The sequence below is a fragment of the Amblyomma americanum genome, chromosome 1, assembly GCF_052857255.1.
Source record: "Amblyomma americanum isolate KBUSLIRL-KWMA chromosome 1, ASM5285725v1, whole genome shotgun sequence".
NCBI lineage: Eukaryota > Metazoa > Arthropoda > Arachnida > Ixodida > Ixodidae > Amblyomma > Amblyomma americanum.
This window is the reverse complement of record NC_135497.1, coordinates 2,263,160-2,281,570: the sequence shown is the minus strand read 5'-3', so window position 1 is coordinate 2,281,570 and position 18,411 is coordinate 2,263,160. Positions and strand designations below refer to the sequence as shown.

Here is an 18,411-nt window from a genome sequence, read left to right as displayed (position 1 = left end):
CATTGCGTACCTTGAAGGAAGCGTCTCTCCTCTCTCTCGAGTCTTCTCACACGGACTGTCATCATTCTGTTTACGACCTGTCTACCTCCTCGTCGTACTGAAGGCCTTTCGCGACAAAGTCCTGCAGGCATGCCACAATGGCCCTTCTTCTGGCCACCTGGGTTTGTCCTGCAGTTGTGAAGCATTACATCAGAACTAGCCACAAGTGCCGCAAGACACCGCCGACTAAGCCAGCTGGACTACCTACAACCTTTGTCCGTAAAGTTCCGAGACTGAGTCCATTAAAAAAAAAATGCATTTAACATTGAAATCACTTGTGCAGCACCCCTTTGAAATTTTCTCCCTTGCAGTCTATACACAGCTTCCAACACTTCTCGAGGTGTTGGAAACAGTTGAAAAATGCTTGTTTTGGCAGGGCTGTCAGCTCCTTTGCCGTGGCGTCTTGAATGGCCTCCACGCTCCCCATCCAGCGACCTTTTAGGGCTCTCTCCACACGAGGAAACAGGAAAAAATCGCATGGGGAGAGGTCACGCGAGTATGGCGGATGGGGAAGTACAGTAATGCTGAGCTTGGCAAGAAATTTTGTCACGCTGAGAGCAGTTTGTGGCCTTGCGTTATCGTGGAGAAGGCTACATTGTCCAGATGCCCATAAGTCAGGGCAACGGCAACGCAGTGCATCACGCACGTGTTGGAGCACGCGGATATAAAACTCCTGATTCACTGTCTGCCCTTGTGGGACGAACTCGTCATGTATGACACCTCTGGCATCGAAAAAAACTATCAGCATCGTCTTTGTTTTGGTCTTCTGTCGCCGCACCTTTCTCGACGCCGGAGAGCTTGTGGACTGCCATTCGGCACTCTGCCTCTTTGTTTGAGGATCGTATTGAAAACACCATGTTTCGTCTTCAGCAATGATGCTGTCAACGAATGCAGCATCCTTGTCTGCCTCGGAAAGCAAATCAGTGCTCACTGATGCCTGCGTGTCCTTCTGGTCCTGTGTGAGGGAGTGTAGCACAAGTCTGGCATTCAGCTTTCGTTTCCCTGAGTTCTCATGCAAAATTTGGTGGCATGTTGTCTTACTAATGTCGAGAGCATCTGATAGCATTCAGACTGTAATGGTAGGGTTTTGCTGTACGATTTCCCTGATCCGAGCCACGTTGTTTTCATTCCGTGAGGTTTAAGGTCGCTCCTGCCTTGTGTCGTCTTCCAACAACGTTCTCCCCGAAATGAACCTCTTGTGCCACTCGAAAACTCGTGCCCGTGATAATGTCTCGTTGCCGTAAGCGTCACGAAAGAGCTCATATGTCTATCTGGCTGTCTTGCCAAGCGTCACACAGAATTTTATGTTTACATGCTGTTCGATGTGGACGTCCATCTCTCCCCATTCACTCACAGTAGAATGCGCAGACAACTAGTGACAACGTATTTTCTGCATGTAGTGCCATCTAGCAGCTGGCGTAGCAATTAACATAAATAGCTCAGGTTAGCCCGAAAAGATGACGCTACACATACACACCAACATTTGTTTTAGGGAATCATTTCTACAGAAGAAAATAAATCAGTCTCGAAACTTTATGGACAAAGGTTGCATTAATCCGTCCCATTCCACCGAGTCAGCCTGGACTTAGTCGGCCCATCTTTGCAGTCTCCTTAACTGTTACATTGTGGTTGCCACCGACTATTTTAGCCGATACAGTGAGACAAAGGCTCTCCCGTGTGGTACCGCTACTGAAATCGCGCCCTTCATTCAAAACACTGTGCTTCATCACAGTGCACCAGTGCTCCGTTCAAAACGTTGTTCTTCATCATGGTGGCAGGGGAACAGCATCCATCTCGGCACTTACACAGAAGGTTATGCGACTGAGCGGCACACGCCACCACAAAACAACCCCTTACCACCCTCAAATGAATGGACTCACCGAATGGCTCAAAAAAACGATCGCCGGGATGATTTCAATGTATGTCGACATAGACCACTAAAACTTATGTCACCTTCGCATTTAACACTGCGATCTAAGAAATGATGGGCTTCACTTCAATTTTGTTTAGTGCATGGTCACGAAGCCGTGACCATGCTGGACACAATGCTGCTTCCAAATAGTGCTAACTCCTCTGTTGCGGGTACCGACCAATTCGTTAATTACACCGAGACCACCTGCCAACTCGCTCCACAGTAAATCCGGAACCAGCAAGCAAACGACTCATTGCTGTAACCACTACCACAGAGATGAGAGTTACTAGCCCAGCAAACAAATCTCGGTATGGAGACCAATCTGCCTGCGAAGGCACTCTGGAAAGCTTCTTCGCCAATACTTTGGCCCGTACGAGGTGCTCCGCCAACTCAGTGAGGTAAACTACGAACTAGGAAACTGCTTGCTTCTCTAAACGGCAGACATCTGAAATTGTCCCTGTCGTCTAGATGAAGCCACACTAACTCACTCGTGTCTACACCAGAGACTTGCGACGTTTCTTGTCGTTCCGCTTACGACTGCTCCAAGCGCGGTGTTCATCAGAGCAATGCCGGAGTGTACTATCTGGCAGTTGGACAGCCTTGGGCTTTCGTCTTCCTTCTCTCGAGCTCCCTGCTTCACAGCACGTCTCAGTGCACCTTCCCTGTTCACGTCAACCGTTTGTCGGTGACAATAATAGATGGCATCAGCCCAGCTGAAGTCATGGCATGCAGGTCTACACAAATGCGCCGCACCTCAGGCAGTGAACCACCACATATACAAAAAGGTACATATAGCCCCTTTAACAGCATTCACACAGGACTGGAGAGAAAAAGGTGGTGGTACCAGCACGGAAGATGGGCTCGTGCAGTGCCGGGTCCAGGGCCAGGTTGGCCAGCATCTGGGCAACCAGGCTGTGGAGGGCCACGTCGTGGGTGTGCTCGTGCAGCACCCGCTGCAGCAGGGGCAGCACAGCCAGCTTCTCCACCAGGAGGCGCCTGTGCTCCGGCAGCGCCGTGTGGCTCAGTAGGGCCTGCAGGCACAGCAGCTCTGCCTGGCCAACTGCAGGACGCCGCCACCGCAGGCTGTCCTCCTTCTCCTGCACCACATGCCAGGGGCAGTCTAGAAAATGGCCCTTGGAGGAATAATGCCATAGTGACTTATTCAACAATATTTAGCTCCATTTTCCAGGTGCCAATGTGGAGGGCCACATTACGTGGTCACGAGACTGAAGAGGATCTATGCAAATGCACATGGCCGTGAGTGCATCCCAGTGCATGGTCCTCTCCAGGGGAATATTCAAGCGGGAAGACCAAGGGAGAGGGGCGCAGCTACGTGCGGACTGAGGTAGTTAAGCTTACTCTCATGCACGCGTGGTTAAGAAGCAGCATGTGTGGTTTCAAATGGTTTTCGGTCAAGCTTCGTCGAGCAAAAAAATATAAGCACCAGCTTTTGGGGAGCCGTCCTCAGTTTTGATAGCTGAGCGTAAAGTGGTCTCAGCTTACAAGCCTTGAGTCAGCTTAGGTAGCTGAGAGTTAAATAAGCTTCGGTTACTGTTGTGTGCACGTGTGGCTTGTACCATCATTTAAATGTTAGTAACAGAGTTCAATTTTGGCTGTTCCCTGTGTGTCGTCCGTCCACCATCCTCAAGTGGCTGTACGCTACGAGTCCTCTGCCAAATCAACCAAACTTCACAACAGCAAAAAAGACTTCACTCCAATGGTACCTCAGCACCATCAAACACACCAAGTGCACTGCCAAACTGCATTAACCCCTTAAGGTGCTTTGTACACAACAAATTTAGCCTCCCTCATACTGAAAACAGGGTGCCTTTTTATATGCCAACTAGCAAATGCAACAAAAAGTATTTCTCAAAGCAGTGAGCATGGCAGCATGTGCTCTGTCAGTTTCTAGTAAACAGAGTTTGCGATCAGTTGTAACACCAGTTTTCTTTTTTTATTATTTCTAGTGTCATGTGCATCCTCGAAAATGATTCCATGATGCCTAGGGTGTTAATTTCCCAAATCTTGGTACTTTGATATTACAGTCTCCATTCATTTTTAAACTTAGTTAAACAATTTTGTACACGCGTGTAAAATATTACCCATTGACATGTTCCGCTGGGTTAGTCATGCTGTGAAAAGGAAACTAAACTGCGCATGGAACCAGGGTGCAGTGGAACATGTGCAGTGAGGAGGTTCGAGAACATGCTCAGCAGGCCGTGTACCCAATTTTCAGCAAAGGAAAGAGTGCTAGCATCAAATCGCGCACCGAAGCTGACAAACTGTCCACGCAAACATTCCATGAGAGCCGCACTTGAAGTAGGATAAATTTTCCACACGTTTTGTGCAATGCCTAACATAGCAAGTCATGTGAGGTGGTTTCATTTTGCCACACTGAATCACAACGGAAGCGTTGAGCACCATAACTTATTGTCATACTGAGTGCGCAATGGCCAGTGCAACAAGATACACGGGCTTTTAGGGGAGCTTTCAATGGGAATGGCAACTCCTTCATTTTATTTTATTTCATTATAGTGAGGTTTGACTGTGAATGTGATAAAGCTAAGCACGAGGTTACAAAAGTGTAATTTATCACATTTATAGTTTAATGTTTCTCTGCGCTCTTCAAAGCACGTGACAAATCAATAAGTGCATTTTCGCCTAAGAGCAACATTGGGTGAAAAGTTTATGCGGTTTATGCCGGTTTAACGTCCCAAAGCCACTCAGGCTATGGGAGATGCCGTAGTGAAGGGCTCCGGAAATTTCGACCACCTGGGGTTCTTTAAAGGGGCTCTGAAAGGGGCTCTAATAAAGTTGCGGTATACCTGGGATGTTAAAGCACGCCGGTTCATGAATATTCTCCAGGCAGAATGTTTTTAATGGGCTTAGTAGAAGCTGAGTTATCTGCACTCAAAATTTGAACTCCAGCGTCTGTGCGCCTTTCCCTCTTCTCTCGTCACTTTTTGCGCACTGGAAGGTGGGCGCTCCTCCACCGGGAGCAGAGCTTCCTGACCCCCCCCCCGGAGCAACGCAGCTTATTGGCCGTAGCCATGGTAGCTGCCCGACGCCGAAAAGAATCTAACCAACAGCCATCTCTCAACTTGTTTACGCAGGTTCGAGCATGAAAAAGTCACCAGGAAGGGCTCGCCAACATTCTCGCATCATTGTGGGTCCTCTGCTGCGTGTAGAAGTGAATTATTTGGCTCAGGTGTTCATGACAACTCAATGCACTGACTGAGGAAGTTTATGTGCTCTCCTTGGAAGATGTTTCAGAGCCCCTTTAACGTGCACTGACAATGCACAGTACATGGGCCTCTAGAATTTCCCTCCATCGAAATTCGATCGCCACAGCTGAGATGAAACCCTTGCCTTTCGGGTCAGCAGCCGAGCGCCATAACCACTGAGCCACCGCGGCAGCATTGGGTGAAAAGGGATGTGGTCATTGGAGAATTGAGTGAAATTTTTTTTTCCTTGGTTTTTCGAGTTTTGTGCGTGAGTATAAAGTGTGGTTGACTGTGAGCCCATCTCCACATTTTTTACAAAGAGGTTTGTCTTGTTTTGTCAGTAAGAATTTGTAAGAAGGGATGTGTGTCCAATGCGAAGCTGGCATAAAACTGCTTCGATCTCCTTCTATTCTCCCGAGATGGGCGTTACGGAGTGTAGTTTGTTCTTTACTTCATTATCCCACGCATTTGTCATTTATCCTTCAATTTACTGTGTATTAACTTCACGCAGTCTTTGTTCACTGTAACAGCACAAAAGTAATAAAATGTTCACCTTTATTTCATAGCTCCGAGCTCGTCCAGCACATCTATGCAGGCATGGCACGGGACCCAGCAGAATCTTATCACATGTCATTGTGTTGTGAACTGGTCTGAGAAATCATTGAACTGTCAATATCCAAGTGGCCCTTAGTTGTGAATATCATTTCTTGGCTTCCGCCTTGCCCCACGCACTCAGTGACATGTGCTATACTGCGATGCATTTCACTGCGGCGGCTGTCGAGAGAAGCCTTTTTTTGTGGTATCATGCTGTGTGTATTCCCCAATAAACCACAGCTCCACATGCTCTCCCCTTTGCGCTCTTTTTAACCACGGCATGTTGCGTATGTTGTATAAAAATACGGGTTCAACTGCATTTCTTGACTGAGCATGTTCTGATCTACTATTCTGCCCACACCCATACACACTGCATAACACTCAGCAGTCAAAATTGGTGCAAATTTGGCAATCGTATTATTTTTTCACACTTCCCCCCCACTTCTGACACGCACTACTGTTTTTGAGCCACCTGAGTAAAATTCTGTGTAACTTGCATATTTTTCTTTCAGAGCCAGCCATACTTGTAGTACGTGTTCATGAGGTGTGTTTTTTAAGGAAACTGTGGTAATGTGAAGTCACACACAGCGGGAATGCTATACCATGGCAGCAGTGGATCGTGTCCTGGGGCAATTTCAGGTAGGGCATCTAGTATTCCTAGCTCCTGATATTTATCTTCAAAGAATAGTAGGAAAAATGCAGCATTGTGTTCCTTCCTTTTCGTGTTTCTTTCACTGCGTTGTTCACTTTGTATTTGCTGCACTGCGTCGTTAGTGTGTGCCTGAGCGTGTGCGCTTGAGTGAGTGCCCGCTTTGCTTTGTTGTTTCTGCTAATATGAGTAATGTTGGAAAGAAGGCGCTCAGTGACGAAACGATCGTCGCGTTTTTAGTGCTCGTTGAGAGCTGCCAACCTATATGAAATATTTAACACGCTTACCACCTCAACATGACGCTAAGGAATAAATTGTGGCAAAAGATAGCAACGGAAATGGATGTGCGACGGCCCGAGTCGGCCCTGTACACGACCGGTACGTAACTTTTTATATTTTTTTTACTGAAACTTTCCAGCAAAGTGGGCTCTCGAACTAGCGCTTGCGATGCATTTTACTTTGTTACGATTCCCTACGCAGAATTCTTGAAGGCGCTGTTTGGAAACAAACACTGGACGTTTCAAAATGGACGTAAAAAATTGAGAGCGACCAAGAGCGGCCGGGGCACCGACATAGTTTGCGCTGGCGAGTGGCGGTTTTACTCAGGCTATTTTCCAACCATGGCTTCGTCCAACATAACCGCTTTTTAGCCGCGAAGGCTTCCTCGTCGTCCTCAGACACTTCAATGACTGCAGCCAGCGCAGCGAGACGACGTTTTCACTTGGCGTCCATGTTGAAACTCTCGGTAGCAGAGTTTTTGGAGCCGCGCAAACAGCGCAAGCACGCTGGGGGAGAGAGGACGCGCAGATTGTCCGCTGCATTCGTGTGAATGCTCGACGTCCAGGCCGACTCGCGGATGCTTGGTCAAGTGTCACGATAACCGTGCTGACGCACGTGGACCATCCACGATCCGGTCCGCTCGTCTGAACCCACTTTAACCACCGCGCACAACACAAAGAAATGGTGCAAACGAGACCTGCGTGGCAGTGGTGACGGCGTACTTGCAGCGTCGGAGGCACGGGGGAACAGCGGTCGCGGTACGGAACACGTGCTCCCACTGACGCTGTGCGAAGAGAGGGAGAAGCACGCCATGGGATGGAGTGGGGGCGAGATCACGTTATAAAAACCGGTATGCACATCTTCTCTTCTGCAGGCGTACCGTTTCGGCAGTCTGCGGGGCGCACTGTGGACCTATTTTTGTGTCGAGAGTGCTCCGGCTGGGGCGCTTAGCCTATAAATCATCGCCATTGCTATGTGGCCTTGCCTTGTGGCTCAGTAGGGACATCGTTAAGCCGGGTTTGCGGCGAAACATGGATCAGGCATTGCCGCATAGCACCCCAAATTTTCGAATTAACCGGGCTGGCGCAGGCCGCCTGTTTGAATTATCCGGCCAAATTTACATTGGAAAATACGGGACCGCAGAAGACCTTCAAATTATCCGGGATTTCGAATTAACCGAATTCGAACTATCGAGGTTTTACTGTACGTCTACTTCGGCCAGGTAGTGACAGCTGATCCGGACCATGAGAGGGAAATAACTAGAAGAATAAGAATGGGGTGGAGCGCATATGGCAGGTTCTCTCAGATCATGAGTGGCAGTTTACCAATATCCTTAAAGAGAAACGTGTACAACAGCTGTAGCTTACCGGTACTCACCTACGGAGCAGAAATGTGGAGGCTAACGAAAAGGGTTCAGCTTAAGTTAAGGACAATGCAGCGAGCCATGGAAAGAAAAATGATAGGGTGTAACGTTAAGAGACAGGAAGCGGGCAGAGTGGGTGAGGCAACAAACGCGGGTTAATGACATCCTAGTCGAAATCAAGAAGAAGAAATGGGCTTGGGCAGGGCATGTACTACGAAGGCAAGATAACCGCTGGTCCTTAAGGGCAACAGAGTGGATTCCAAGAGTAGGCAAGCATAGCAAATGGCGGCGGAAGGCTAGGTGGGTGGATGAGATTAAGAAGTTTGCAGGCATACGGTAGGCACAGCTGGCACAGGGCAGGGTTAACTGGAGAGATATGGGAGAGGCCTTTGCCCTGCACTGGGCGTAGTCAGGTTAATGATGACAGAAATTTCCTTATTGTCTTTGCACATTTTTATTTGGTGCACCCCAGTGAAATTCTGGTCACCAATGAGCACTGATGGAGATGTTTGCAAAGGTCACCCCATTTGGGAGCTAAGGATTTCGAGGACCAGGTCGCCAATAGCTAGTTTTGTCCCATTGCAGTCGGAGCCCAAGGCATCAGTCATTTAGAGACAATGAACGGTGAAATGATTCATACCACAACGTATCTTGGGGAAAACTTTCTGAAAGAACTGAGCAGTCCGCCCTCTTTTGTGAGGATGATGACTTGCTGAAGAATGGGAAGCCATAAAAAAAGATGTTTTTCAGCCATGGTGGCAAACGCCACAGCCAAACGCCGTGTATGGCATGGCTGTGCAGTCATTGGATGCACAAACATGTACCCCTCACCTGAAGCAAGCTTTCATGCATTTTTTGGGTGCTGTTACAGTTGGAATGAGAGGAAAGTCTGCAGCTGTACCAGCCCGTGGCAGATGATGCAAAGCAAAAACTGCTTGCTTCACAGTGCAGTTATTTCACGTGACGAATTCACAAGGCATATCTGTGGTTGTAACAGGTAGCAGAAAGTTGCCAAAGTCCCACGGCAACAGAGGAGGGTAGTTTCGGGTGTTTCTTTTTCAACTTGCTATAAACAGCCACCCTTTTTCAAAGTTTTAGCTTAAAAATCATTTTTTCTATTATATTACATGAATGCCACCTCTCTCTGTGGACTGTTGCAAAGTAGTCTTTTTTAGAGTGACAAATTTAATTTCACTTAGGATTTAGCCTTTCCAAAACTATGCTTGTCATATATAACAGAGACTGTCTTTCACCAAATCTGGGTTCTTACTTGTAGGAGCTAAAACAATCGCACGTCATTAGAAGGACACCCGAGACAAATATGCAGCGACACTCCAGGAGAAGCCAACTTGGCATGAGAGAAGCAGATGCATTTCCCATGCGTATTTGTTGGCTACCACAGGCGGTGAAATCAGCTCCGTGGCCTTACAAAAGTTTGTCACTCAATAAGCATGCACCGAAGAAGACAGGTCTTGTTTCCTGCTACCCACAACCTGTGCAGCTAACACTACACTTTCGGTCATGCAGCAACACCCTCCGTCCTGGAGCATAATTCAGGCAGTTTTACTTTACGGCTCGTGTCATGAGATTTGCACCAAACAGCAATTTCACCTTACCACAGGTAACCCCAACCTCAGTCCACAGGTTCATTTTACAGCACTCTCATTTTGGAATACGTCATATTCAAAAAAACTGAAAAAAACTTGTATCAGCTATCGTGACTCTTCACAAGTGTCTACCCCTCCTCACTTAATTTTACTGCATCTGAGGCTGCACATGCAAAATGTTCTATTCCACAACTTGCAATCACCTTTATCCCTTCCCTTTGTCTGCACCTTGTCTGTAGCATCCAAGCATTTTTCTTCGCCGACATATGCATTACTGTACTCATTGCTGCATGCTGATTTATTGGCTGGTTATTCGCACACAACAGAAGGCCTTCATGCAGTCGCTGACCATGGGACCATCAAAGCTGCATATTACTTTTTTGCAACCAGCTCAATTGTATTACCACTCGTTATGATAATTATTTTTGCTACTTCTGGACGCACACTTACAATGGCAGCAAAACAGTCCAAATAGTTTCACGCAAACTAGCTTACATGGTGGGCATCGAAGTACTGCAGTTTCGTCTGCAGCGCATTTTTTGTGAAGAAGGTGATGCAGGACTCAGGTGCCGTTTCTGGTAATCTTGAAAGAACCATTCTCATGCAGTCTTGAAGGCTATCCTGCAAAGCACAAGCAAGAGCAATGCTTTCAATATTTCAAAACTGAAAATTAAAATATACTTAGAACACAAACTTTAGCCTCAAACATCCACCGGACAAGTGCACGCAGTGGCAATATAAAGGGGGAACATATTGCGCACACCACACCATGCAGTGATTATTTCATGCACATGGCTGGCAAGCAAACATTTCGCGTCTGCATAAAGTGCAAACTGACTGTTCAATTTTCCACTGGTGGTGGATTACAAGGGAGTGTTACCCACAAGGAGCAAGCACGGAGGCAGTGCTCATTACTGGCAACTTGCCACCGAGCACAATCCTCAGAGCATGCTCTCATGATAGCGGCAAACATGAAAAAAAAAGCTTGGCCATGATATTGCGGCATGCTTAAATTCCAAAATACACGCTGCTGACGCTTTCAGTAATCAGTTTTCAGTGGCTGCAAATGCCTGGCTCTGGAATGCAAATGCACACAACTCTGTTTTACAGCTTACAAATTAATGAGAAAACGTTTACCACCCTATAAGAGACCAAGTTTTAGTTATGGCTGCTCTTCTGTGATCACAAGAAGAAATTTCCAAAGGTATCTGCAATTATCTTATAGAAACAGCAGACACATCTTGGATACATAATGAGCAGTGTACAGTGCCGCCATGTTGGCATCTTTGCACACATGCGCTAGGCTGCAATGAACTCATTTTATGTTCGTGTTCAGTAAACTTTAGCTGTTCAGAACGATCGTGGTACACTTCGCAATAGCTAAAGCCTTAAAAAGAGTAAAATTCTGCACATCGAGAATAGAGAATCAGCGGGAGATATCAAATAATGCTTCATAATCATCACTGGCCAACAGACATCAAAACATCATTTGGTCACAAGACAGCAAAAAGTGACAAACCATCTCCTCACTTAGAGTGAACCACCTGTTCAAAACATAAATTGGTCACATGATAGGAAAGGTGTCAAACAGTCTTCTCACTAAGAGTGCACAACCTGTGCAAAACATTACCACTTGGTCAAGAGGAAGGACACGGCGGCCCTGCCGTGACGATGTCCATGTGCGCATCAAGGTTTGCGCATCAATCCTGATTCTAGTCTCTGACACAGTGCCGGTTATAAAGGCCATCGGACAGCAGCACTCCGATTCCCCGGCTCCGATCGACTAAACGCTGTGGCGGCTTCCTGCATTCACCGCCGACGCCCCTCGCCGTGCACCAGGTATGGCTGATCATCGCCTTGTAGAAAACGTCCTCTGCGCACCTTCGATGAGCACAGTGACGTCACACCATCATCATATGTCACGAAGCCTGACAGCTATAAATCTGCTGCCCAGACCAACGATCATCAGTGGACACGGAAGTCCTGCCATGACGATGTCACCTCAAGTGTCTTTGTATGTGCAGGTTTATGCAAAAAGATACAGCTTTCGTGGTGACTACCTGTCTAGTTGTGCTGCCGTGTCCACAAGTATTGCTTGATTGTGTCTGTGACTGTTTTTCAATGGCATGCATGGTGCTGAAGCTTTCGGGGGATGTAGAGAAAAACCCTGGGCCTGTTTCTGAAGCCATCCTAAATGAAATTCTCAAAACTCAAAAAGATGTTTTGGCCAAAGTTACTCCAATTCAAGAAGAACAAACATCTTCTGAGGCAGGTATAGTGAAAATGCAAACAAGACTCGTTTCCATCGAAGCGAAGCTCGTGGTCCCAGAAGAATCCCAAATAAGGCCATCAAATATCGAGACTACTATGAGTGATTCTCAGGCAGAAATTGCTACACTAGGTATACAAGGTGACGGCTTGGAAAAAGCAATCCCGGCATAGCAACTTGATTGTAAAAGGTATACTGGTAGAAGCTAATGAAAATGAAGAAACATTGCTGAGAAAAGTAAATGACAATGTCTTTGAGGCAAAACTCGGAGAGAAGAGAATACACCATCTTGGTAAGCTGAGTGCTGGTAAGCATCGTCTAGTTATCCTTAGGATTGGTGATTTTAGGGAAAAAAACTAAGATTTTGAATAACTGCTACAAGCTTAAACAAGGGAAAATAAGCATTTCAGAGTACTATTCTAAAAGAGTGCATGATATTTAGAAAACCTTTGGAATTGCACTGTAGAAGAAAGGAAAAACAGGGCCAAGGTAAAGATGGTATTCGATAAGATGGAGGTGAACAAAATCCTTTACGTCTGCGACGAAACTACAAAGCAAAGGTACAAATGCCATACCCCTTCTGGGAGTAGCGATTGACGCAGGAGCACAGGGTCAAACCCGTTCAAAGTCATAAATGTGAATGCCAGAAGCATACTAAATAAACTTGTTGAATTAGAAAGCGCAATCATAGAATATGAGCCTCACATAATAGTAGTCACCGAAACGTGGCTGCATAGGGTTATACTCGACTCTGAAATCACTCCTCGTAACTATAATATAGTAAGAAGGGATCGAGAAGATGGGGGGGGGGGGGGAGTTGTGTTAATTTTCAAGGACAACATAGCATGATAACTGGTTATCAAACAAGGATGTCACCACCACGCATAGCAATATCACTGCGAAAAACATTATAATTTGGTAGGTCTGACGAGTTCAGTATCAGTGACGCCATCCATAAGCCAAGTTTCAGTCAGGATTACAGTTAAACCTCGATATAACAAAGTCGGTAAAATCTGCGCTTTACTTCGCTACATTGAAATTTCACTACATCAAAATTCTCCTCATAGCCTGCAAAAAGTATTCCAAAATGTGCTGCTGGATCACCCATAGGAAAAGCCTTTATGTACAGTGAAAGTGGTCCATTATTTCCATGCTTTCTTTGCTGTGAACGACATTAAGGCTGTTTTAAATGCAAGCAAAAACGGCTGCGATGTCCGTCGCTGAAGCGCAAAAGCCTGTTCAGAGCGGACAGAGCGTCAAAGTTCCGACAAGAAAAAGGTAGGAAAATGGAGGTCCCGTTAAGACATAGTACATATGAAGGAAGCCAATAGTCACCGAAACGAAGGAAAGTGTTTTTTTTTTATTATTTCTAATTGTGTAATTATTTTATAGCTGAAAGATAAATGATTAGAAACTAGAAGAAAAAACAACCACATGCCACAGCAGGATGAAAACCCACAACCTCCAAATTTTGCATACGGTGCTCTACCAACTATCAAAGATCACAAACAAAATTGAAACAGATCCATTCCTGGCAGCAAATAAAGTGACGAGAGAGCTAAAAAGTGTCTTGAAGCCCATGTAAAAAGCTTGGAAAACGAGGTGTTACACATGTCAGGCCAGATTTTGTGGATGTGACTTTGTGGATGAAAGCAAAAAGCTAGTTTGATGCAAGCAGCAAAAGTGCTAAACACAAGAAAAGAAAAAAAGTAAGTAATTCAGACAAACGACAAAAAAACTTCAAAGAGGGTGAGAGGAAGACTGCTCACAACCGAAAAATATGTCAGCTTTCATGTGACAGTACACTCTCAGCAGAGTATGCTACCGCTATTATTGAACTGTCTCCAACATTACCGTGAAGATTTTAGAGAGGAGGCGCTGCAATGTCACTGACATCAGACATATATAAATGAAAGGCCTGTTTGACCGGAGGACCCTACAACAGAAAAACTATGCTGCACAGGCTTGCACATAAAAGAGCAATGATCGAAGTGAGCAGAGTTTGGCATTTGTCCTTTTTTTTTTCGAGTAGCTATATTTAAGAGTAGAGAAAGCAGCACGAAAAGACGAGGACGAACACAGAAGCTGACAGGACAGGCACCGAACTACCAGCAATTTATTGAGAGCAACGAGCAGCTTTTAAAATGCCAGCCAGAACCCAAGTGAGACCTGAAAAACAGTAAAAGCAAACGAAGCAAAGAAATCTTCATATTGCCAGGTGGTGCTAAGGCAAAAAGACGTTGACGCTGGTGGTGCGTGGATTGAAGGACGTTGAAGTTCGCCGTCTCTCCCACCGAAGGACGTACTGCCGAGCCCTCTCTTGCCGGGTCCCTGTCTTGTCACCAACACCGTGACAAATCTGGTGGAGGTGGGATCATTCTCATGTCCCGTACCCCAAAGGTTAGCCAGCGCTCCAGTCCTATACCCGTCAAGACACCCGTCCACTGTGCTCACCGCCATTTCGAGGCTTACCACCCGAGCCTGACCCATCGGGTATGTCCTCGGAACAACTTGGCGCCGCCTCAATGCCTGGCACGACCCCTGCATCCTACTTCACGCTCCAGAACCCAGGCATCCCGAAGTCCTTCCATGGCGACATCTTTGAGGACGTGGAAGACTGGTCACAGCACAACAAGCGAGTTGCCACGTTCAACCAGTGGGATGACGCCGCCCAGCTCAGGAACGTCTACTTCAGTCTAGACGACTGCTCTTGGACCTGGTTTGAAAACTGTGAAGACCAGTTGTCCTCTTGGAGTGAGTTCCGTCGTCGTCTCCTAGAAACATACGGCAGCTCGGATCGTCGCGAACGGGCAGAACGCTCTACGCAGAGGACATGACGCGCCTCTTCAGGCGCGCAGTGAAGAGGCGCGCAGACCTGTAATGTCCGAGGACAAAAAAGTACGCCATCTCATGCGTGGCGTCAAGGAGCAACTTTTCACTGGCCTTGTCCGCAGCCCTCCGAAGACTGTCGCCGAGTTTCTCACCGAGTCTTCCACGATTGAAACGGTTTTTCAGCAAAGAGTGTCCGCGTACGATCGACCCATGTCCTCTGCCTCCGTTTCCGGCGAGTTACCATTCCACGGCACCGACGCCTTCCTGCTACGCGATCTCATACGTTCAACTGTGCCCGACGAACTCCGACAGCAGTATGGGGCCCCTCCCACAGCTCCAAGCTCCATAGCGACCTTTGTCCGCGAGGAGGAGCAGCAAGCGCTCAACCGTCCTTTCCTGCCAATGAGGCTCGTTCATCCCCTCCTCCTGCCTCGCCTGACTTCGTCTCACCTACGCCGAAGCCCTGCGGTTCCCTGCTCCGGCTTCGGCATCCTTCGTTCCGGCTCCTGCTGAAGTGCCGGGGCCGCCTGCACCCATGCTGCAGTACGTGAAAGCTCCTCGACCGTCCGCGCGCAAAGACGATGTGTGGCGCACATCCGACCGACGCCCCCTATGCTATCACTGCGGCGAACCAGGTCAACTGTATCGGCACTGCCCCTACCGCCGTCTGGGCCTCGAAGGATTTTCCCGCCAATTCTCCTCAACCCTGCCATGGTGAACGACCCCGGGACGTCGCGGATTTCCTTGAAGACCAACGTTGGCTTCAGTCTAGTCGCCAGCAGGCTCGATTCCCATCGCCCAGGGGTCGTCCTTCACCATCTACCGCGACTTTTTCCCGGCGGCGCAACGCTGGTCGCCCAGCCCACGGCGGGAAAAACTGCAGCCAGCGACCTTAGGGGGTGGGCTTGCTGGGCATCGTTGTGCGGGGGACCCCCCAACGAAGCGGACACGACATGCCGACGCCTCGACGGTTCCAAAGTCCGCGGTCACCGTTCACTCCAACACAGCGATGCTCCCTCGACATAACGACGCTTCGAGGTCCGCAGTACCCGCTCGCTTCGACACATTGACGCTGACACATGATGGCGCCTCGACGATTACAAAGCCCGCACTCTACGATCCCTCCGACGCACTGGCGCCATTAGAGAGCACACACCACGCTGACGATTCCCAGCGGCAAAGCCTGCAGACAACGACGCCTGTGCCCGATCATCCCCTCCGGAGCCTCCAACTCGCGAGCGGCTTTTCTTAGACATACCTGTGATACTGGATGGTCGCCACGTTCAAGCGTTATTAGATACTGGTGCTGATTATTCGATTCTAAACAGCCAGCTTGCCACCATTCTCAAAAAGGTTCTCACGCCATGGGCTGGCACACACGTTCGCACTGCGGGCGGTCGTCTGATTGCACCTCTCGGCATGTGCACCACCCGAGTTCAAATCGGGGGGTCCACATTTGTTGTCTGCTGTCTAATTCTGAATAAGTGCTCACGCGACCTCATCTTAGGTGTCGATTTTCTGCGTGAATATGGGGCGATTATTGACCTACGCGATAACAAGGTCACATTTTCAACTGAGAATGCTGTCGCCCTCAGCAGTGCACCGCAACCAAGCCAGACACTTCGAGTTTCTACGGACACTGTCACCCTTCCGCCTCGAACCAGCGCCTTCATTGCGGTTGAGTGCGAACCATTTCACGACGGTGACGCCATCGCCGAAACCAACCTTTCATTACTGCTGACGCAAGGCGTGTGCGTGGCCCGCAGTCTGATCCATCTTAATAGTGGCCAGTGACAGATACTTGAGACCAATTTTACGCACGAGCATCGGCATCTTTTTCGCGGTACTCCCGTAGCCTTTGTAGAACGCATCTCCGATGTTTCCGGGTGCTTCTCCTCGGAACCAGTGCAGCCTCCTTTCTCCCTCGAGAGGCTCGATGTCAACTCCGCACTGTCAACCAGCCAACGGAAACAGCTGTGTGCACTATTGCTCGAATTCAGAGAGTGTTTTGCCTCCTCGTCAAAAGTGTGTCAAACTACCATAGCCAAGCACATCGTGACATACGATGACGTACACCCAATCCGTCAACACCCCTATCGCGTATCGTCTACAGAGTGCGAAGTCATTAAGTCCCAAGTTAAGCAGATGCTCGAAGATGACCTTATCCAGCCTTCCAACAGCCATGGTCCTCACCGGTCGTCCTCGTTAAAAAAAAAGACGGCACTCTGCGTTTTTGCGTCGATTACCCGAAACTGAATGCAGTCACGAAGAAGGACGTTTGCCCATTGCCACGTATTGACGACTCTCTCGACCGCCTTCGGCGTGCTCGGTATTTCAGCGGATGACCTTTCAGCGGATGACGGACACTGTCCTTGCGGGTAAATAGCAGTGTTGCCTAGTCTATCTTGACGACATGGTGCTTTTCGCCCACTCGTTTAGTCAACATCATGAACGCCTGCGGACGGTCCTCGAAGCCCTTCGTTCAGCTAACCTGACATTGAAGCCCTAACAAAGCCACTTCGGTTACCAGGAGCTGAAATTGCTCAGCCATGTCGTCAGAGTCGCCGGCGTGAAGGCCCACCCCGACAAACTTGCAGCGGTTGCGGAATTTCCACCCCCACGTGACAAGAAAGCTGTTCAGCGCTTTCTAGGGCTCTGCAGTTACTACCGGCGTTTTATCGAAAATTTCGCTGACCTTGCAGGACTGCTGACTCGCCCCACCCGCAACACCACATCTTTTGTTTGGTCCCACGAGCAAGACGTGGCTTTTGCCGAGCTCCGCCTGCGTCTTTAAACACCGCCCGTTCTTGGCCATTTTGATGAGTGGGGTGACACTGAAATACACACTGACGCCAGCAACATCGGCCTCGGCGCGGTTCTCGTGCAACGCCAGGATGGCGTTGAACGAGTCATCGCTTATGCAAGCCGCGCTCTGTCGCACGCAGAGATTGACTATTCCATGACAGGGAAAGAATGCCTCGACATTATTTGGGCCGCTGCGAAATTTCGCCCCCATCTTTGTGGTCACCCTTTCAAAGTGGTCACTGACCACCACTCCTTGTGTTGGTTGGCCAACCTGCGTGACCCGTCTGGATGCCTGGTGCGATGGAGCCTTTGCCTGCAGGAGTTTGACCTCACCATCATCAATAAGCCCAGACATAAGCACGAAAACGCCGACACCCTCTCTCGTGCTCCTGTTGAGCTCGCAACCCCCGACACTGATGACGACATCAGTTTCCTTGGGACTATCCATTCTTCCGAGTTGTCAACCCAGCAGCGTGCCGATCCAGTGTTACGACCCCTCATCGATTATTTGGAAGGCCAACCAGTCACCATTCCTAAATGTTTTTCTTGACACCTGTCATTGTTTTCCCTGCAACGAGGCGTGCTCGATAAGAAGAACCCTGGTTCCAGTTCACGAGCGTACCTCCTTGTCGTGCCGACCCCACTTCGAGAGGAAATACTTTCTGCGTGCCACGACGAACCAACCTCTGGCCATTTGGGATACTCTCACACGTTTTCCAGAATACGCCAGCTGTTCTACTGGCCCAAACTTGCCACTGTTGTTAAACGCTATGTGCAGAGCTGTCGGCAATGTCAGCACCGTAAGGCCCCGGCCACAAAGCCTTTAGGGCTCCTCCAA

At 48.4% G+C, this 18,411-nt stretch overlaps 1 protein-coding gene across 7 annotated transcripts in view; it reads right to left on the bottom strand.

Moving 5' to 3' along the window:
• The window catches only part of LOC144108642 (protein SERAC1-like), a 92,943-nt gene that overhangs the window by 60,039 nt on the left and 14,493 nt on the right, over window positions 1–18,411 (bottom strand). For all 7 annotated transcript variants that reach the window (XM_077641847.1, XM_077641855.1, XM_077641833.1 and 4 more), the window contains exons 5-6: window positions 10,163–10,288; window positions 2,796–3,048 (exon numbers count right to left, since the gene is read on the bottom strand). In XM_077641847.1, coding sequence (XP_077497973.1) covers window positions 2,796–3,048; window positions 10,163–10,288 — 379 coding nt within the window. The remainder of the gene's footprint in view (window positions 1–2,795; window positions 3,049–10,162; window positions 10,289–18,411) is intronic.